This window comes from Pan paniscus, chromosome 2 (genome assembly GCF_029289425.2).
Source record: "Pan paniscus chromosome 2, NHGRI_mPanPan1-v2.0_pri, whole genome shotgun sequence".
NCBI classification, from domain to species: Eukaryota; Metazoa; Chordata; class Mammalia; order Primates; family Hominidae; genus Pan; species Pan paniscus.
This window is the reverse complement of record NC_085926.1, coordinates 167264412-167287725: the sequence shown is the minus strand read 5'-3', so window position 1 is coordinate 167287725 and position 23314 is coordinate 167264412. Positions and strand designations below refer to the sequence as shown.

Sequence of the window (23314 nt, the reverse complement as noted above, 5' to 3'; positions counted from 1 at the left end):
AAGTTGTCATATTATATCATTCCCTTAAATACCTAGCTTGTGTTACCACTTAGCAATGTTGAAATTACCCCCTCTCAAATTATAAGTGCTATTTGGTGTATGTATACACATACGCATAGCACATCTGTTCATATTTTTCTGCAAACATTTTTAATCAAAATATATAATGTTTTCTCATACTTAAAAAAAGTAAAAAATCTTCCTTTATGTTTTTCAATGACATTCTCTTCATCTCTGTGGTTTTGAATGATTTTACATTTAATATGATGTGGTATTGGGAAACTCAATATGGGGGCCTTTAGAGCTTAGAATGGGGGCAGAAAATTGCACTCCTTAGCAACATCTAAACTTGTTTAACACTGAAGATACTGTGCTTGCAATGGGGTAGAGTTCAAGCTAAAATTAGCTAAATCAAGGACTCTTTTCCACAGAATCTCTTTAAGATGAGAAATTATTGCTGTCTTTTAGTTACCAAACCTTGTGAGAACAAGGACCATTGCTCATTTTCAAATAAAACATTTTGAGACTCTAACAAAATTTCAATCTTTTGGGCACTCTCTGCTTCTTATCAAACCAAGAGTGTGGTTAAGTTAGTGTTCTATTGCTCGCTCATATTCTGTTTTACCGGCAAGCCATTGCTACAACTCCCTCTTCTGCCAGACATGCATAATTATTTTCTTTTCTTTATGTAAGACTCCTGGCTGTAGGAAAGCTCTTCTGTTTTGTGGTAATAGGGAAGGGTCTGCATCAAGTCAGTTGTGAAAATGAATTTCAACTTACATTTACACTGTTTATCCAGTTCTCCTGCATGCCTATCTTTGTTTGCCATGTGGTAGAAGGTAGATCTCAATCTCATTTACTTTTTGATCTTCATCTTTTGGGGGTTGTTTTGAATATTTTCACCCAGAATATATTAGAATTGTAGCCTCCTTGCTACAGAATGCACACCATCCTCCCTCCTTTAGCGTGTAGCTCCTGAGTTTTGGTCTCTCCTTTGGAGGCAAGAAGGATCTCTGCCAAAAGCCACCAAGCCACACTTAGGTAATTATAATAAACAAGTTGGGGCTCTCATTTCACATGCAGAGCTGAATGAAGCAGAGCTGTGGTCACAGGGATCCCAGTTGCTCCTCCATTAGCAATGGCACATTAATGCTCCCTCATGTCTCTGCCCACCTTTAAACACTTTTTTTTAAAGGAAGTAAATCCGGTCACTCTTTAGCATGTGAAGGGGTGCAGCTTTCTTCTGAAACCACCATCAACAACATAAACAAATTAGAGGTAGTAAACCACACGTTCTGCCCACACATAAACCACAGTCCTCACCAGAGGGCAGTCTACTTAATGTGAGAATAACAGCCCAGTTTTATAAGCCTCTACTGGGAATAAATTCCAGTTTCACTGGTTAGAGCAAGGTTAGGCAGCTAGAGCACAGTCTCTCCTAGGTTACATGTTGGGAGAGACCAAACCAATTCTCAGAGTGTCTTTCCAGGAAATACATTTTATAAGCTTTTGGCACACCAAATTTTGACCACCTTCTGGTTTTTACTATGTAGAACTGGGATTGCTTGAGTGGATGGACCTGGGGATGAACTTGTCCAACATGCTTATTTTATGGATAGGGAAACAGAGACCCCAAGCAGCTACGACTCTCAGCCTCTGCCTCTCAAGGTTACTCCAGGGTTCAGCAACATATTGACGCAAGCACAACTCCATGCCAGGACTTGTGACCCTCCTGCTTTCTCCAAATGCAAATGGCATAGTTTACAATCCTCCATCTTGACCCATATGGGAGTTGTAAAATATTCTCTATACCTTCCTGATGCTGATATACTTCCTTTCTTGACAATGGTTAGTCCTCAACTAATGTGTCCAGCCCTAAACTAATGTGTTCCGTCATCAGTAAATTCCTGACTGTGATAGTCTTTTCTTAAATACCTGTTTAAACAGTAATTTAGATAAGAATGTCCCATTTGTGTGCAACAGGAAATGCCTGCCTTCTTTTAGATACGCTGGCAAATAATTACTGTAGATATGGCTGGAATACTGAAAGGCTGTGCTCTGGTCATTTCAGATTGCCTGAGGAGTAACCACCCAGTCTGCTGCAGCATGAATTCAGGATGGTTCTACTTTCCTCTAAATGAATCTGAAGGAAAATCACTTTGGGGACATAGAAAGCTTATAAAAAAAAGCCCATCAGGTCCATCAGAGGTTGCCAAAAGTCTCTCAAAAATTTGTACTGGCAAAAGAAAGTAGAGGCACATAGCTAAAACGTAAAAGAAAAACTATCTATCTGATATGTGATAAGTCTGTTCTTACCTGGTCATTCCAGTGGATATTGGTGACGGTGGCTCCTTAACAACAGAATAAGCCAAACATTAACCAGCTCATGTTTTCCTTTGGAATAGTACTCACAGAACTTTAATGTCTTTGCGTTAGCTCTTTTAGATTCAGTAACTAGATACCAAATGGCTTTACTGGTACCTCAGGTATGAATTTTCTAGCAATTTCTTTCCATTACCTTTTGACAAAAGCTTAGTTCCATCTCTGAAGAGAAAGTTTTGGAAGAGGCGAAGCCCATTTTTTAATAGCTTAGGAGTACTAGTTTAATTCCCAAATCATACTTATTTAGTGAAATGTCTGTGAAATTCCTAGAGGAGTGGAAAATCTCTTAACCAGATTTAAAAGCCACAGGACATGCAACAGTATGCCGCAATACCAGGAGAAAAATAAAAGTTTGCTCATTGACTTAGTCCCTTATTTTCCATCCATATCACATTCTTTGCCATCTCCCTTGCTATCTTGCCCCCAATACTTCCATTCTGAGTCTTTTTGACAACTCGTAAATGAAATATTTTTAGGAAACGCTGGGAGAAAAGTTCCCTAAGGAAGACATGGAATAGCATGGTACAATGAAGTAGCAAATACTAAAAGTGCAAGGAAGCTTAGAGGGTCATTAAAAAAAATTCCAGTGCCAAGCCATGTTGATAGATTATTTCCAAACATAATGGTTGTATCTAGAGACACGGGTTCTACAGATTCAGTCCAGTGTCCAAACACTCCATTTAAGTCTCTTTTCTTCTCACTCCCCTCTGGAGCAGGACATGCTAAAGACTATGCCCATCAGCAGTTCCCGTTCTATTCAATGTCTCTGTTTTCTAAGCCTGTAATTCTGCACCCTTGCTACAGTCCTTCACAGCTTGTTTAAGTCAGTTTTCTGGAAATTCATTTTCCCTACTTTTACTAGTTTCCTTTCTTCATTTCTTTGGGATCTTAAATTTCATTATCTTGGGGCCATTCTCATAGAAGATTTTGCTGGCCAGTTCATAGCCTCCTTCTTTGTTCTGTTTGTGCATCTGGCATTAGTTGAGCTCCACCCTTTTCCCCAAGCCCAGCACGTATTTATTCACTGTGTTGCTGGTTCAGAAGAGCTGGCTCCCGAAGTCCTCTGCTTTCTCACAAACATGCCTCTGTAACTGCTCTGGAATTGTCCTAACAAGGGAAGAAGAGCATGTCCGGTTTTAATTTTGTAAGGAAATTGATGTCTTCCCCCTCCCTTCCCTGCCGCACTGTTAGCAGGCATCAGCTCATGGACTTGTGCTCATGTGCTCACGTCCTACCAGGAGGTCCCTAGTGGGGCTTTGAGGTTTGGCCGAGCTGTTCTCCTCCTAGAGCAGGGCACACATCCTCCGCTCTCAGCCACGTGTAATCCTTCCTGTCTGCTTGCAAGTTGGGCACAAAGTACTGGCGCTTGGGCCCACCCTCTTCTTTAGTAGCAATTAACCTTTACTACAGAGCTTCCTTTGAAGTTTGCTCATGTTTTTATTACAAAACTGCAATGAGGAACATAATGGGGGGAAATGTCTAAATTTCTGAGTTACCTAATCTCTTCAATTCCCTAGTTGAGCTCCTCTTGGCAGTTGTTTCATGTAGTTATGATCTCGACCAGTCTGCCTGGGATCTCAAATCATGTTTCTGTCTCAGCCTATTTTTAAGATTAGGGAGCTATTACACACACACACCCCTACACACAGATTGCAAATACACATGGATGTGTGTATTATATGCATATATGTGTACAGTTGAGTATAAATAATTAACTTCTTACTTAATAACTACAGAAATCAGTCTTACTTTATAGTCAAAGTATGTATATATGCTCTAATAAATATTAAACTTTTTAGTTGCTGAATATTTTCTATCAATGAACTAATGTGAAGAGTAGAGAGAAAAATTATTCATGTTACTATCACTAATGATAATGCTGAGTGATAAGTATTATGATGGGCATTAATGGTGAAACTCAGAATTTTGAATGGCATCTGACCAGATTTGCAGTTAAACTAGGCAGAAAGGCCAAAAGAAACAAATGGTGAGTTATATAAAACCCACAAAAAGAGAAGGCATTTAGGCCAGCCTTGCAAATAAGAACCGAAGAATTACGAGTGAAATGGCATTTTTTTCTAGCCTGCCGTTCACAGGCGCTCAAATAAATGAAATCATTTTTTTTTCCTTCTTTTCACTCAGCAGTAAATCACTCATTGGTAATCCAAGGTTGGTAGAAAAGCAACTATAAAACTCAAAGAAAATTCAAGGAAATCTTTTTTTCCCTTCTGTAGGTAAGGACTTTGTAAGAAAAATGTAAAAATCACAAAAGACATATAGACTTAGTTCCATAAAAGTTAAAAAAAAATCGAAATACCAAATGGCAAATTGTCTACTAGGAAATTTAAAAATACAATATCCAAGGGCTAATTTATTTATCATTAATAAGACAGACATGAAAGCCTAATTAAAAGTGGGCAAAACAATGAACAATTTGCAAATAAAGAAGTTTGAATGACAAATAAGAATATTTAGTTTCTGTAATCAACTGAGATGTGAATTAAGCAGTAATAGATATATAATTTTCTTCATTAAAAACAAGACATAATAATAAATGCCAGTATAATTGGTAGAAGTGTAAATTGCTATACACTTTCTGAAAAGCAATCTGTCAATACCCACTAAGTTTTCTTATAGGAATCTAACCTAAGGAAATTGAAATGGATGACAGTAAAAATTTATGTTAAGGAAGGCTCATTTTCATGATATTTATGATATCAGAAAATTAGAAGCAACGTAAATAAAATCCATGGAAGTAGTTCAGCTGTTGTGGATTCATATAATGGAATATTATAGAGCAATTAAATGTAGTTTTAGAAAATAGTAAAATATACATAAGGAAGTGTTTATAATAAACTATAATCCAGTGAAAAAGTCAAAAACCAAAGTATTCACACATTATGGCTACAATTTTGATAAAACAAACTTTAAAACATATCTTTAAGGATCAAAAAACAAGTTGCCTAAGAGTTAAAGGGAGGACTGGGTTTGGACACCCAGCTAGTCTCAGCTGACTTTGGATATATTGAATATCAGGTCCTACATCTGGAAAATGGAAGATTATTCTTATCATCATTTTCTCAATGGATTGTTTTGAGCATTAAAATGAGAAAATGTGGATACATCTATGGAAGTTACTATTATTGGTATTATTTCTGCAATTTCTTCTCTTTGAAGGTTCTGATATGTTTTCAAAATGGAATACTTCTCAAGTGGAAACCTATGGTAGTTATTCAAAGACACATATAAATAAACATAATCTAATCAAAATGTGGCCTTTCCCTTGGTCTCTGAGGAAATCAGAACACTTAAAATTTGAATTGAAGAGGTTGACTTCCAAGAGCAATTTCCCAAATCAATTTGTCTCAAATCCAACAATATGCTGTCTTTCTTTCCTCACTCAGTTAATGACATGCCTAAAGGATGCATGAAGCAAATTACAGTAGCAGACAGCTCAGCTCCAAGAAGTTACAAGTGTTATTTATCTTTATGGGACCACTGATACATATGGCACTTCTTACCTGATACTTACCTATTGTAAACGTGCCCAATCTGTCAGTGTGATATCTGAGAAATGCTTTAATTAACTATAGTTATAGCTAAGGGAAAGGATCTACCAATTTTCCCCAATAACAGAGATTTAATGGGGATATGATAATTGAAGTAATTTATCATTTAGATGAAATGTTTTAGCAGCTTTTTGGATAGTTCTTGAGTAATGTATATGGAGGCATTAGTTTATTTTGGTTTATGCAAATATTCAATGTGGTGTGATAAACTGCATTTGCTGTTGAAAATTTCATAATGCTAGATTACATTGAAATATTGTTGCGTGTTTTGATACGTAAAACTCAGCAGTTTAATATTTTCGCTTTTGTCATCACAGCTTTTTTATATTTAATTTGGATGATACTAGATTAAAAGTGGCTTCAAAACAAATTGCCTGCACTTGCATATATATTTAGTGCTTGCATATGGATGAATAGGTCCGTGAGTTCTTCTTGTGGATTTGCTTGACCTATGTAAGTTGTTCTTTAGGTTTAATTGTACATTTTTGTCATTGTAAGCAGAATTGCATTCAGGCTTTAAATTCAAATTCTTCTGTGCAGCTGCCTGGGCACACACGTGTATTTTGTCTCCACAGTAACTGAAATCTAAATGCACTCGCTTAGATTATGCATTGGGAGAATTTGTGGGTAATTCAGAGGTCACGGGATAAGCTATGCCAGTGGGAGGGCACGGATGGGCTTGTCTCTATGCTTTTTTTTTTTTTTTTTTTTGAGACAGGGTCTTACTCTGTTGCCCAGGCTGGAGTGCAATAGCGTGATCTCGGCTCACTGCAACCTCTGTCTCCTGGGCTCAAGCAATTCTTGTGCCTCAGCCTCCAGAGTGGCTGGGACTACAGGCATGCACCACTATGCCTGGCTAATTTTTTGTATTTTTAGTAGAGATGGGGTTTCATCATGTTGCCCAGGCTGGTCTCGAACGCTTGAGCTCAGGCAATCCGCCTGCCTCAGCCTCCCAAAGTGCTAGGATTACAGGCTTGAGCCACCACACCCGGCCTCTATCCTTTTTTAAAGATCACTTTCATGAAACTGAAAGTGTGACTGATTTGACACTTTGAGGAAGTAGGGGAAATTTTACTGATCTTTAATAGATAATTACGGGAGGAATATTGTTCTATTTATTTTGGTGCCTTTTGGTTTCCTCCCACTTACATGGACACATTTATAGAGTACACAATGTTTTACAATTTATATTTCTCAAGAAAAACAAAATTCTAACAATGGGGGAGAAATCTCTTTAAGAATGTGTAAAATAACTTTGCGTTTGCAGTAGTTGAATGTTACAGTTCTAAAGAGATGTTTTTATAGGTTTTTACCTGTGCTAAGACCATTAGTGAGCTTTTAAATGTTAGGTTGAATTGCAAAATCTCCCTGAAGGATAAAATTAGATGGACTTTGTTGAGTATGTTTGGACCTTAAAGTATACTTCTCTGATAATATTTCTTTGGAGAATTATTAAAATTGTTTCCTTTGATGTTGGGTTTGGAGAAAAGTGGACAATTCATCATGTTCTATTTCTACAGGTTTAAAGGTGCTTTGTAGGATCAAAAGTTTCCTATATTTGGTAAAAAAAAAAAGTATTGATTTGGATTCATAGTTTAATAAAATTATATGTTAGATTAATTATATATTTAACAAGTGTTCATTAAACAGCTATATGCAGATCACTTGGACAATTCTGAAAAAGTAAGAGTCCTAGTGTCTCCCATCAGGGACCTATTTCCTACTTGGGAATGAAACAATCATACACATTAAACCATAAGCAGCAATGCATGGTATTTGATTGCCAAACTGAGGGATAAAATTGTGTAATAATTCAAGGAAGAGAATACTAGTGTTAAATGGGATGGTGATAGGACCAGCTGGAATTTGACTCAGGAGGAAGACTAGAAGTTTGTTGGGCAGAGGAGCAGAGAGAGGAGTGCCAGGCAGGAAGAATTGAAGAAGAAATACTCACTGAGCTCAGAGAAGTTTACTCTAGCTTGGGGGTTCCCTTTGAGGAGCATTGAGAATCAGATGGAAAGGAAGAATGGTTTCAAAACCACAGAGATTTTAGTCCAAACCTAAGAGGTTTATACTTTACCTGCAGACACTGGAGATTATTGAAGGCTGTCAAACAGGAAAATAGGTCTGCCAGGAAGGTAAACTCAGCAGTGTTAAACAGGCTCAGTGTTGATGGATAGTGGAAAGAAGCTGGAGGTTGAGACCCATTTAAAGGACTATGAAAATATTTAGGTGTGAAAATGTGGATTTGAAAGAATTGGATGAAGGTTAGAATCTTACAAGAAGAACAAATAGCATTTAGTGACTGAACAGTTTGGAAGACAAAGGAGAGAAAATGGCTATGTTATTTTAAAGCCTCAGACATGGATAATTAAGGGAAAGATGGTATTCATAGTAGAAAGAGGAAAGTGAACAAGAGAATCAATTTGAGGGCAGATGATAAGGTACAATATTTTGGACATGCTGAACTTGAATGATAATGAGCTTGTATGCTGAGAACCTATGTCCCATAGGTATAAGGTTGGGTTCTGGAATTCAGTTATATGCTTGGTTTAAATGGCATTATCTCAGTGTTTGAACCAAGAACCAAGCACCTCATTAAACAATACTTTTGCATGTACTATCACTTTACACTTCACAAAACTTTAAGAGACAGGAGTCATTACTTGATGGGCAATTGCTGATGAGTGTTATAGTTTGTTACAATAACGAATCTGAATAATGAAGGTCTTCTATCTTCTATCCCAATAAACTCTCTTAGAAGACTTTAATTGATAGAACTGCAGGGTTGGTAGGGTCTTAAAGTCACCTAGTTTAATCAGCAACTTGATGCACGAGTTAAGGATGACGCATCATCCTTAACTCGCGGTTATCCAGGCTATGGTAGAACACTGATCATGGAGCTGGAGGCAACCCATTTTACCTTCTTTTTTTTTTTTTTTTTTTTTTTTTGAGATGGGCTTTCAGTCTCTTGCCAGGCTGGTGTGCAGTGACACAATCATAGCTCATTGTAGCCTTCTCAAGCTCAAGCAATCCTCCCACCTCAGCCTCTCAAGTGGCTGGGACTACAGGTGCATACCACCACACTCAGCTAATTTTTCAAATAATTAACCTTTGACTAGCTCGATCGAAGTCTGTTTCTTCATAATTTTCATCTGTTTTTCTTAGTTCCTTCCTTGAAGTTCTATGAATCAAACAAATCAGGTATGACTTTCAATTTGTGATCCTAGCAGACAAGAAACATGTATTCATTTGCTCTAAGACAACTGAAATCCCCTTTGATTGGTTTCATAAAATCCCCATACAAGTTTCATAGAGGTCTTAAGGTCTCCCATGGTCCACTCGTTTACTTCAAGTGTGGCGCCGTGCTGCCTTGGGGGTCCTCAGGTCCTCCGTGCTCAGTGTCCTAACTCCTAGCTATCCAACCCTGCTGTCTGTTCAAAGGTCTTGCCACCTCCCCAGGTGCTGCTCCATAAAGATGAGCAGTGCCCCATACAAAGCGTTTCTGATCTCCCTCATTTCTCTGTCTGGAGGAAATTCTCTGTCTTTTTGGTGCATCTCAAGGGACCCTTCCTCTCCCTTTCCCCGCTGGAAAATTTACCCAATTTCTTTAATGATTTTAGCGTTTAAGAATACCCAGAGGCATCACTGGCTTCAGGTAACTTTAACTTTCTTCTCTGCATAAGTTACTGAGGCAAGGAAATACCAGGGGCTTGGTGACATGTTCAAAATTGGAAAGGAAATATAGAGAAAGAAAAAACACTAATATTCCAATAAATAATCCTGCCACACATATTTAAGCCTTGTGGCACATGGCAGCCTTTGGAATCTTCGATGACTCTCCTATATTTATTCCAAGATAACATTGCATGACAAAACTTTCTAATATATTTTAGAATCCTGTCAGCTCCCAATTTGGAATTGTTTGGGGGTTGTAGTTACACACATGTTTACTTCTTGTCTGTACTTTAGTCAGACCAATAATGAAGTTGCTGATTGTTTCCCAGATGGATAATGAATTGAACTAGCCCATGCAAGTATTGACAATTGAGGATTAGCTCATTTGATTTATGGATTCACCACAGATAAACCACAGAGGCCATAATCTCTAGCCTCTCCCTGGCCTGTAAATAATAAAGATTTTAATGAAGGCACATCGTAACAATGGTCTTTCCTGTTTAACCTTCAAAGAACAACATAATAAGGTGGCTACGCCTGTGGAATTTTGTCTCTTCAATATCAGAAGGAATTCATGAAGTTCTTATTTATTCACAGATAATGAGTGTGTATATGGCAACTACCCTGAAATACCTTTGGAAGAAATGTCAGATGCAGATGGAGTAGCCAGCACTCCCTCCCTCAATATTCAAGAGCCATGCTCTCCTGCCACATCCAGTGAAGCATTCACTCCAAAGGAGGGTTCTCCTTACAAAGCCCCCATCTACATCCCTGATGATATCCCCATTCCTGCTGAGTTTGAACTTCGAGAGTCAAATATGCCTGGAGCAGGACTAGGAATATGGACCAAAAGGAAGATCGAAGTAGGTGAAAAGTTTGGGCCTTATGTGGGAGAGCAGAGGTCAAACCTGAAAGACCCCAGTTATGGATGGGAGGTAAGAATGTATTTTGAGTTAACACATTTATATATTGCAGCTGTGTAGAGAAGAGATTGTTTAAGCATCCACAAAATAAGCAAATTATATTTGTTACAATATGTTTTCAACAGGTTTTTAAGAATAAACTTCCTTTACAATCTCACTTCTTAATACAAACAATGTATTGATTAAAGGTATAGCATGATAGGAGGGAACCCAACCTAATATATGGTTAAAGAATAGTGCTGATTTGAAAAAATTCTAAAGGAAGAAGATATGATTTTATAGTTAACATTTGGAAACATTGGCTATGACCATATGTAGCATGTGGCATTAGCAAACAAGCATAATCATATGACATGTTTATTGCATTTTATCTTTTTTGGGGTGAGGAGTTGGAGGATTGGAGGAAAACATTTATTTTCTCTATTTTGTGACTGTGAGTTAATTTGGTTTTATTTTCATTTTGTGCTATGTTTTTCTAATATATTTTGCCTCTCTTTTGATAACCCTGCTTTAATTATACATGCTTCCAGAATGTCAGCACTGTACTCATCACTGAATTAGGTTATGGTTCTTTATATTCAAATGATTTAATGAGTCATTTGTGCATCAAAACAGACGCACAAAATGGTTGTGAAAATTAGTCACTCGTTTCAGTCATATTTTTCATAAAATCCATTTGGCAACATCTAAGAATTAGAAGTTATAGTCTGATTAAAGAATCTAAATTAAATTTATTTCAGTAAAGACAGGTAACTATGTTATTCTTCTGAGTGTAAGTTTTATACAGATTCAGTAGATATATATACTTTCCATTTATTTCTGTAACTTGAAAACTTTTGTGCTTGAATCATTACATCATAATTTCTGGAAAATCTTGTTTCTATCTGAAAAACTTGTAGACAGTTTCTGCAGGGGTAAGATATTTTTTAGAGATGTGATTGACCTTTGGTTTCATAGCATTTCAGTAGACAGAAATCAGATAAACTGGATTTATTTTGGTATGTTTCCTTAATATTTATGATCATTAATAGAATATCTGGTTAGCTTTTAAATAGAAGTGAATATTCAGTGCCTTCAGGACTTAATTTCAACTTTTTGTCCTCTTGCTTTATATGTATCCTCTTGTGAAATCTGTTCAAAATGCCATAATAAAAGCAATTCTTGTTCAAATTCTGAAATGCCAGGATCCGGCTTTGACATGATTCAAGTGGGAAATCCTTCCTTAGTTTCGTTCTTAACCATAGCCCCAGTAAAGCTGAGGTTTAGCTGCATTGCCTTTAGACACGTGTACTGATAAGAGAGTTTTTAAAAATCACTGTAGCATTAACTGATATGTGAGTTGAATACGTTTTAAACCAAATGCGTACAAACTTTACGTCATTATTGTTCACCTTAAAATAATGGCTATAAACATTCTAATAATAAGTAACTCATTAAACTTTTATTACAAAATCTCCACAGTTAAGCAACAAGTGCAATACTCATCAAGATTATCCAGAAGGCTTGGAATAAACCACAGCTTAATAATGAAATCACTTTTCAATTACAGGCTTGGTAAATGCAGGACTGTGCCTTTTTAAACATAATACCTATGGATTGGTGGATGAACCTGGGGAAAATTCTGCATTTGGAGGAAATTCAAAAATAATTATCTTTTTCTCCTTGGAGTGAAATGTCTTCCACATATACACTGGCAAATATTTACCTTGAGAAATGTAAAATTATTTTTTTCATTATGTCAAAACTGAGTTGTTTTTATTGCTTGGAATTCAAGACACCTTTATAAAATAGTTCCTGACTTTTTGGCCGAAAATCACATATTCCCTTTCTCCTCTTTCTCCTTCAAGGATTCAGTTGATGGCCAATTCAGTAGCTTTTCCCGTCATTTTAATGATTACCCTTCCTTTTGAGAATGTGGCTTGTCTGCTCTTTAGGTATTATGAAAAAAACCAAAGAAATGACTTTTTGTAATTTTGGCAAACTTGTTTTCCACAGAGGAGCAGTTGAGTTCTTGATTCTTCTTAGGTTTTTTTTTTTTTTCTTTTAATCTTACCTAGTTAATACAAAACCCAATCATGATTAGCAAGGGCACTTTCTCAAAGGCATCTCACCCAACCCCTGCCGGATGACTTTTATTTGTCCCCATGTCATCTTTTTCTCAACTCTAGCTGGTTTTCCTCCTATTTAGTTAGAGATAATTGTGATTAACTAGTGTGACCTCTCTTTTTGATATGCCTTCATTTTTGAAAAAAATGATGAAGGAGAAAAAAAACCTCTTAGGCCTCCTCCCAAATAAATACAGAGAAAATCCATTTTCAGCAAACAATTATTGAGGGACTACTATGCATCAGATTCTGCATTAAATGTTCCCCTAATGGAAACTCAGCCTATCGTAACTGAACAAATCATTGCTGTCTCTAGTAGGACCCTTGCTCTTTTCTTCCTGCAAAGCTCCCCTTCTTATACATTTCCTGTTTTAATAAATTCCATTGCCATCTATCTAGTTGTTCAGTCCAAAAAAATGTGTCATTTTGACACATTTCTCTCCCACATCAACCATGTCTAATTGATGGTTTCCATATTGTATTAAGTCCCCAAACTTACTTACTTTCTTCTTTCTTTCTTTCTTTCTTTCTTTCTTTCTTTCTTTCTTTCTTTCTTTCTTTCTTTCTTTCTTTCTTTCTCTCTCTCTCTTTTTCTTTCTTTCTTTCTCTCTCTCTCTCTTTCTTTCTTTCTTTCTCTTTCTTTCTTTCTTGCTTGCTTTCCTTCTTTCTTTCTTTCTTTCTTTCTTTCTTGTCTTCCTTCCTTCCTTCCTTCTTTCCTTCCTTTTTCTTTCTTTTTTGGTCTTATACTTTAAGTTCTAGGATACATGTGCAGAACATGCAGGTTTGTTACATAGATATACACGTGCCATGGTGGTTTGCTGCACCCATCAACCCGTCATCTACATTAGGTATTTCTCATAATGTTATCCCTCCCCTAGCCCCCCACCCCCTGACAGGCTCTGATGTGTGTTGCTCCCGTCTCTCTGTCCATGTGTTCTCATTGTTCAGCTCCCACTTATGAATGAGAACATGCGCTGTTTGTTTTTCTGTTTCTGTGTTGGCTTGCTGAGAATGATGGTTTTCAGCTTCATCCATGTCCCTGCAAAGGACATGAACTCATTCTTTTTTTATGGCTGCATAGTGTTCCATGGTGTATATGTACCACATTTTCTTTATCCAGTCTATCATTGATGGGCATTTGGGTTGGTTCCAAGTGTTTGCTATTGTGAATAGTGCTGCAATAAACATACATGTGCATGTGTCTTTATAGCAGAATGATTTATAATCCTTTGGGTATATACTCAGTAATGGGATTGCTGGGTGAAATGGTATTTCTGGTTCTAGATACTTGAGGAATCGCCACACCATCTTCCACAATGGTCGAACTAATTTACACTCCCACCAACAGTGTAAAAGCATTCCTATTTGTCCACATCCTCTCCAGCATCTGTTGTTTCCTGACTTTTTAATGATCGCCACTCTAACTGGTGTGAGATGGTATCTCATTGTGGTTTCGATTTGCATTTCTCTAATGACCAGTGATTATGAGCTTTTTTGCATGTTTGTTGGCCACATAAATGTCTTCTTTTGAAAAGTGTCTATTCATATCCTTTGCCCACTTTTTGATGGGGTTGTTTGTTTTTTATTTGTAAATTTGTTTAAGTTCTGTCTAGATTTGGGACATTACCCTTTGTCAGATGGATAGATTGCAAAAATATTCTCCCATTCTGTAGGTTGACTGTTCACTCTAATGATAGTTTCTTTTGCTGTGCAGAAGCTCTTTAATTAGATCCCATTTGTCAATTTTGGCTTTTGTTGCCATTGCTTTTGGTGCTTTAGTCATGAAGTCTTTTCCCATGCCTATGTCCTGGATGGTATTGCCTAGGTTTTCTTCTAGAGTTTTTATGGTTTTAGGTCTTACATGTAAATCTTAATCCATCTTGAGTTAATTTTTGTATAGGGTGTAAGGAAGAGGTCCAGTTTCAGTTTTCTGCATATGGCTTGCCAGTTTTCCCAACACCATTTATTAAATAGGGAATCTTTTCCCCATTTCTTGTTTTTATCAGGTTTGTCAAAGATCCGATGGTTGTAGATGTGTGGTGTTATTTCTGAGGTGTCTGTTCTGTTCCATTGGTCTACTTTATCCGTTTTGGCACCAGTACCATGCTGTTTTGGTTACTGTAGCCTTATAGTATAGTTTGAAGTCAGGCAGCGTGACGCCTCCAGCTTTGTTCTTTTTGCTTAGCATTGTCTTGGCTATATGGGCTCTTTTTGGTTCCACATGAAATTTAAAGTAGTTTTTTCTAATTCTGTGAAGAAAGTCAATGGTAGCTGGATGGGATAGCATTGAATCTGTAAATTACTTTGAGCAGTATGGCCAATTTCATGATATTGATTCTTCCTATCCATTAGCATGGAATTTTTTTCCATTTGTTTGTGTCCTCTCTTATTTTCTTGAGCAGTGGTTTGTAGTTCTCCTTGAAGAGGTCCTTCACTTCCCTTGTAAGTAGTATTTCTAGGTATTTTATTCTCTTTGTAGCAATTGTAAATGGGAGTCCACTCATGATTTGGCTCTCTGTTTGTCTATTATTGGTGTATAGGAATGCTTGTGATTTTTGCACATTGATGTTGTATCCTGAGACTTTGCTGAAGTTGCTTTTCACCTTAAGGAGTTTTTGGGCTTAGATGATGGAATTTTCTAAATATACAATCATGTTATCTGCAAACAGAGACCATTCAACTTCCTCTCTTCTTATTTGAATACTCTTTATTTCTTTCTCTTGCCTGATTGCCCTGGCTAGAACTTCTAATACTATGTTGAATAGGAGTGGTGAGAGAGGGCATCCTTGTCTTGTGCCAGTTTTCAAAGGGAATGCTTCCAGCTTTTGCCCATTCAGTATGATATTGGCTGCGGGTGTATCATAAATAGCTCTTATTATTTTGAGATACGTTCCATCAATACCTAGTTTATTGAGAGTTTTTAGCATGAAGGGCTGTTGAATTTTATCCAAGGCCTTTTTTGCATCTATTGAGATAATCCTGTGTTTTTTTTCATGGTTCTGTTTATGTGATGGATTATGTTTATTGATTTGTGTATGTTGATCCAGCCTTGCATCCCAGGGATGAAGCCGACTTGATCGTAGTGGATAAGCTTTCTGATATGCTGCTGGATTCAATTTGCCGGTATTTTATTGAGGATTTTCGCATCAACATTCATCAGGGATATTGGCCTGAAATTTTCTTTTTTTGTTGTGTCTCTGCCAGGTTTTGGTATCAGGATGATGCTGGCCTCATAAAATGAGTTAGGGAGGAGTTCCACTTTTTCCATTGTTTGGAATAATTTTGTAAGTAATGGTACGAGCTCCTCTTTGTACCTCTGGTAGAATTCACCTGTGAATCTGTCTGGTCCTGGGCTTTTTTCGGTTGGTAGACTATTAATTACTGCCTCAATTTCAGAACTTGTTATTGGTGTATTCAGGGATTTGACTTCTTCCTGGTTTAGCCTTTGGAGGGTGTATTTGTCCAGGAATTTATCCATTTCTTGTAGATTTTCTAGTTTATTTGCATGGAGGTGTTTATAGTATCTCTGATGGTAGTTTGTATTTCTGTGGGATTAGTGGTGATATGCCCTTTATCATTTTTTATTGTGTCTACTTGATTCTTCTCTCTTTTCTTCTTGATTAGTCTGGCTAGTGGTCTATCTATTTTGTCGGTTTTTTTTTTAAAAAACAGCTCCTGGATTCATTGATTTTTTTTTGAAGGATTTTTCATATTTCTATCTTCTTCAGTTGTGCTCTGATCTTAGATTATTTCTTGTCTTCTGCTAGCTTTTGAATTTGTTTGCTCTTGCTTCTCTAGTTCTTTTAATTGTGATGTTAAAGTGTTGATTTTAGATCTTTCCCACTTTCTCCTGCGGGCATTTAGTGTTACAAATTTCCCTCTAAACACTGCTTTAGCTGTATACACAGTGTTCTTTCTACCTGGGAAACTGTTTTCCTCCCCATCCTTAGCAAGTTTCTATTCATTCCTCAAGTTTGCTTCTTCCATAATATCATCTATGACCTTTCTTTCTTCCTCTTCTTTTCTTTAGAGACAGGGTCTCCCTTTGTCTACGTCACCCAGGCTGGAGTAGTTTGGTGGTATGATCAAAGCTCACTGCTGAGCTAAAGCCATTTTCCAGCCTCAGTCTTCCAAGTAGCTAGGACTACAGATGTGTACCACCATGACTCGCTAATTAAAAAAAACATCTTTTGTAGAGATGGGGTCTCATTATGTTGCCCAGGCTGGTCTCAAACTCCTTTCCTCAAGTGATCCTCTTACCTTGGCTCCCCAAAGTGCTGGGATTAAAAGTATGAGCCACCATGCCCAGCCTTATGTTCTTTCTAATTACAATATATTACTACCTAAATTTTGTCCCACCAAGAAAGGTGGATCCACTTATTAAAGATGAGGGTTTTCTTATGTTTTCTTCTAAAGATAGCCATTATGAGACAACGTGGGAATTGCACGCAGAGCAGTAGAAAGCAGGCTTCTGGGGTGAACTTCTTGGGCTGAAAACACTAAAACATTGTGTAGTATCCAGATTATTTACATAGCTTCCCTAACAAAGCAAGAGTTCTTGAGAGCTTGCAAAGGTGTATTCTCCTAGTGCAATGTTTTGATTGTGTTCCATATATTTTTTTAATCCCTGTGGCACTATTCTGAAAATAGTGCCATTAAATGAAATAAGCAGACTGTATTAGTCAGCTTGGGCTACTGTAACAGAATACCATAAACTGGGTGGCTTAAACAATAGAAATTTATATTCACACAATTCCGGAGGCTAGAAGTTCAAGATCAAAATTCCAGCTGCTTTGGTTTCTGGTGAGGGCTCTCCTCCATGCTTGCAGACAGCTGTCTTCTCATCTCATCCTCATATAGCCTTTCTTTGGTGTGCATAAGCAGAGAGAGGGTTGGGGTAGGTGGAGAGAGAGAGAGAGAGGGAGAGAGAGAGAACAAGCTCTCTGCTCTCTCGCCTTATTAATATAAGGACACTAATCCTATTGGATTGGTGACCCTCTCTTGTGAACTTATTTAACCTTAATTACATCCTAATAGCCCTATTTCCAAAAATAGCCCTAATGGGGGTTAGGGCTTCAACATATGGATTTTAGGAGGACACACACATTCAGTCTATAACACAGACATTCAACAAATACTTGTTCAATAAATAAATGAGTGAATGAATGGATAAATGAAAGAATGGATGGATGAATATAGGATTATATGACTCTGAAAGAGGAGGCAAGGAATGAGAGCTGAAGTAGTCCACGGAAAAATCTAGAATCTGGAATTCAGACATGTATAATCCAGTCTTGCTTCTGTCACTAACTGTGTGATTCTAGGGAAACTACTCCAATTGAATGGTCCCTGCTTTTTATTTGGTCAATGGGTCAATAATAACTGCCTCATGATACCCCATTTTCCATGATGTGATTATTATGCATTGCATGCTTCTATCAAAATATCTCATGAATATATTTGCCTACTATGTACCTACAAAAATTAAAAATAAAAACTTAAGAAAAAACTGCCCCACGTCATTAGCTGTTATATAATCAGAATTGAGTAGAGAAATGTGGTAGTCTCTTCAAAGAAAATTTTTAAAAGAGAAAGGTCAAAGATAACATTATAAATAGGGGCCATCTTTCTGAACTTTATTTAAGAATAAAAAAATTGAATATATTTCCCAAGTAAGGTACTTTGGAAAATCCTTTGTTTATATGTTAGAGAAATAAGATACTTTTGAAAATATAATTTATAGACCAAAATATATGGTCTGGTAAAAATAAGCTATAGATACCAGAAACATCATTTGTATGATTTTCTCTCAAACCAGTATTTATCCAACCAAGAGAAACTTTAAAAATAATATTAGAGTTTGGCAGCAATTGCCACCTCACAATGCATGTGACTTCTCTCCAACAAAAAGATCTTTAAAGACTTGGAATGTGCTTGTCTAAAGGACTTGAAAATAATTAGTGATAGAAAGCTTTTTCTCAGGTTATGAACTTTAGAGTTACGGATTGATTAAAATTACTGAGTAGAAATAATTTTTTAGAGTTCTGTTGGTTCAGGATGAGGTTTTTCTCATGTTTCCTTCTAAAAGTGCCCACAATGTAGTAACATTGTAACTGCATGCGGAGCAGTGGGAAACAGGCTTCTTCTGGAGTGAGACTTCCTGGGCTCAAGTCCTCCTCAGGGGTCCTGTGGGCTTGAGTGATTTGGGAAACTTTAATTATCTGCCCCTCAGTTTATTTACATGTCACGTAGGAATAATAATTGTATCTAATCAATTAGAGTTGTTGTAAGGGTAAAATGTGACATTGTGTGTCAGGAGCTTAGCACAGAGCTGGCAGAAGAACCCAATAAATGTTAACAAGACAACAGCAGAAGCAGCTTGGCTAAAATGCAGATCTAGCATAGGGTTATTAGGGCAAAAGCCAATTATTATATTTTATCGATTGATTTTTATAAGTTATTGCTCTTTTTCCAATTTCTTGTTTCCTAGAAGTTCAGTTATCTCTGGATGGTCTAATTATTTGACTCTGGGTTGGTTTGAAATGGAAGCACTGACCATTTTCTAACTAACAATGAAAACGAGGGTTCAGGAGAGATCACAAACTTCTTGTTTACGTGAAAGAACAATTTAAGTGGCTTAGTTTGTAATACTCTGAGATAAGCCATTGAAAAAAGTAAAAAGTTTTGCTTCTTTAAAATATTGCCTTGTGGCACATTTTCTTTGCCGATCTTTATTATCATTGGCCATTACAAAACTCTGCAAGTATAAGTCAGGTGATGATGCACCTGTCATGTGCCAGACCCGGCGTTGTGTTCATCTCAGCCAGAATTGCTCCAAATGAGTTTAATCAGTTAAAATACTGGCTGTGAACTTAGTTTTCTTCTTTCGAACATACATACATTTACACATAGAACATAATGACATGAGTAGAGAGTGAATATCTCTTATGCTGTGTTAAATAGGTGGAAAGGAATAGTGGAAACAGATTACACTGGAGTCAGAAATTCATTAACTAATTTTGAAGCAATGCTTGGGCAATACATTATGTTCCAACAATGTAATCCTAAAATGTGATATTACAATGAAGATGTGCTTCCTTGTGTCATTTTAAAAATAAATAGTTCTCACACTTTTCAGTTTGATTTTAGATTCTACAGTGACACCTTACATATTGAAACAGGCAATCTATGTTAACTAAGACAGGAATATTCATTAAAATGGCAACAACAGCAACATTGTACTTCTAAGATACCTAACAACGGTGGTCAGCGTCAGGAGGCTGACAAATAATGTGTGCTTGATAATGAAGAAGAATGAAATAATTTGAGATTTTAGAGATGTGCAACAGATTTTTTGTGTTTGTTTTATTTTTTATTTTTTGGCTTTATTGAGGTATAATTGGCAAATAATAATTGTATACATTCAAGGTGTACAACGTGATGTTTTGATATACATATACATTGTAAAATGATTACCACAATCAAGCTAATTAAGATACCCATCACCTCATGTAGTTATGTGTGTGTGAGTGTGTGTGTGTGTGTGTGTGTAGTGAAAATACTTAAGATCTACTCCCTTAGCAAATTTCATGTATACAATACATTATTATTAACTATAGATGCAATGCTGTATATTAGGTCTCCAGAATTTATTCATCTTATAAGTGCCAGTTTGTACCCTTTAACCAACATCTCCCCATTTCCCCTACCTCCTAGTTCTTGGGAACAACCATTCTACTCTCTGTTCCTATCATTTTTTACTTTAGATTCCACATATAAGTGAAATCATGCAGTATTTGTCTTTTTGTGTTTGGCTTATTTCACTTAGCATAATATCCTCCAGGTTTGTCCACATTGTCCCAAATGGCAGGGTTTTCTTCTTTTTAAAAAGCTAAATAGTATTCCATTGTGTATGTACCACATTTTAAAATGATTCATCCTTCGCATTCAGGTTGTTTCTATATTTTGGCTACTGTTGATAATGTTGCAGTCAATGACTATGTGAATGCAGACATCTCATTGAGATGGCGATTTTATTTACTTTGGAAATATACACAGAAGTGTGATTGCTGGATCATAAAGGAGTTGTATTTTCAATTTTTTGAGGACTGTTTATACTGTATTCCCTAATGGCTATTCCAGTTTAAATTCCTACCAACAGTGTATAAAGAGCCCCTTTTCTCCACATCTTCGCCAATAACAGTCATTCTAACAGCTGAGAGGTGATATCTCATTGTGGTTTTTTGATTTGCGTTTCCATGATGACTAGTGATATTCAGTATCATTTCATATACTTGATGGCTATTGTATGTCTTCTTTGAAAAAACATCTATTCAGGTCCTTTTTCCCATATTTAAATTGAGTTATTTTATTATTAATGTTTTTTGCTATTGAGTTGTATGAGTTCCTTATATATTTTTGGATATTGGCACCTTACCAGATATATGGTTTGCAAATATTTTCTCCCATTCCATAGGTTTTCTTTGTTTTTGTTGATTGTTTCCTTTGCTTTGCAGAAACTTTTTAGTTAGATATAGTCCCACATGTTTATTTTTGCTTTTATTGCCTATGCTTTTGGGGTCATATTAAAAAAAATTATTGCCAAGACCAATGTCATGGAGTCTTTCTCCTATACTTTTCTCTGTAAGTTTTATGATTTCAGGTTGTAGGTTTAAGTCTTTAATCCATCTTGAGTTTTTTGTATGGTGTGCGATAAGTAAGGATCAAATTTTATTTTTTGGCGTTAGATATTCAGTTTTCTCAGCACCATTTATTGAAGAGACTACCTTTCTCCATTGTGTGTTGTTGGCACCCTTCTTGAAGATCAGTTGGCTGTATATGTGTGGCTTTGTTTCTCGGCTTTCTATTCGGTTCCATCAGTCTATGTGTATGTTTTTATGCCAGTTGCACTAGATGTCTTTGAATAACAGTATTTCTCCCCTAAGTCCCTTTAGGTCGGCTTGGGCACAAAATGAATTTTGACTGGTTTGGCATTTATTTCAGGGAAAAAGTTTAATTTATTTATGAGAAAGCAAGTGCACTTGACGTGTTGCATACTCTTAACACTAGATAACTAAGAAGTGAAGTCTTAATGGTTTTAAAATGAGGAGGAAGACTACCAGCTATCCAAAAGATTGTCTTTGATGTGTAGTTAAGAAAGAGAAATGTAATATAATAACAAATGTGTATTACTATAAAAGCCTACATTACAAAGTATTTATTAAGCTTTGCAATATTGTTTTTAAAATAGTAAATATAGTTTGGATATTCAATTTTATCTTGTGAGAAATTAAAAACAGAGAAAATGCCAAGAGAAGTGAGGATTAGTTAATGGGACCCTGAGTTTGAACGTCATTAGTGCCCAAGGAAATATTACAGATTCTCTTAGAATATAATGAAATAAAAAAAGAAGGCTGGGTGAGGTCGTTCATGCCGGTAATTCCAGCACTTTGGGTGGCTGAGGTGGGAGAATCATTTGAGCCCAGGAGTTTGAGACCAGCCTGGGCAACATAGTGAGACCCCATTTTTACAAAAAATACATTAAAAATTAGGCTGACATGGTGACACATATGTGTAGTCCCAGCTACTTGGGAGACTGAGGCAGGAAGATTGCTTGAACCCAGGAGGTCAAGGATGCAGTGAGCCGTATTCATCCTAATGCATTCCAGCCTGGGCAACAAAGCAAGACCCTGTCTCAAAAAAAAAAAAAAAAAAAAAAGGCTGCAATCAAGTTTATAGACATTTACCCTCCAGAAGCACCATGGACTGTCTCTGGTTTTGACCTGGGCTCAAGAGGGACCTTCTTTCTTATGGAAAGGTCAGCTCTCCCCTTTCCTACATTCACATATGCTCTGTCCATACCATGAGGCTTGCTTGCCTTATTCTTTCTTCTATGAAAGATGTCAATGAAGTCCAGCATGTCTATTACTCTTACTGCTGTTTGGGCAACCTCTAGTACTTCCAAAGTGAAGTTGGTGAAGTGGAAAAGTCTGATGTCCAAATTTGAGAAAATTTCCTCAAGTATGAGGAGTCTTCTGTTTTGCTCTGTCTGCCTTGGTGATCAACCAGAATTTGAATGTGAATCAATCATTTTTCAAAGGAATGTTGGGTGATTTGTCTTCTGGTTAGGAAACCTCATATAAATTGTTTATCTCAAAACAAACCCTCATGAGTTTCTTTCTTATTATTAACCCCCATACTTGCATGATTATTGCTTCCCTCTTTAGCCACTAAGTCAATAGTAAAACTCACAATAAAATATTCAGGAAAGAGCCTCTTTTAATAGTTTTGACAGTTGTCTAGGATTTGGCAATTATAGGGACAGAGATTCTTTATGATGCTTAATATTCTAGAATACTTAATTGAGACCACTGCATCAGAATATTCTATTCTCTATGCTTTTTCCTTGAGGATAAATTAAGAAGCAGTGAGAAGTAATAGGAAATAACCAATTCAAATCTATCTTAGAAGGATAGGAGTTGGTTCAGCTTCTTTGCTCCCTAGTTGTTTCATCAAATGAAGGTAGCAACATGAAGAGAATTTGTTCCAATAATGATAAGTAGGTAGCATGAAAAAATGGGGAGTAGGAGGGGAACTGTACACTCTTCCATTTGAATGATAAATAAAAATTTTTATTAATGTAGTATCTTAACATCTC

At 36.6% G+C, this 23314-nt stretch overlaps 1 protein-coding gene across 4 annotated transcripts in view; it reads left to right on the top strand.

Annotated features, from left to right (window-relative positions):
- Positions 1-23314, top strand: part of MECOM (MDS1 and EVI1 complex locus) — a 578348-nt gene that overhangs the window by 270248 nt on the left and 284786 nt on the right. For all 4 annotated transcript variants that reach the window (XM_057301958.2, XM_057301957.2, XM_057301956.2 and 1 more), the window contains exon 2: positions 10227-10564. In XM_057301958.2, coding sequence (XP_057157941.1) covers positions 10227-10564 — 338 coding nt within the window. The remainder of the gene's footprint in view (positions 1-10226; positions 10565-23314) is intronic.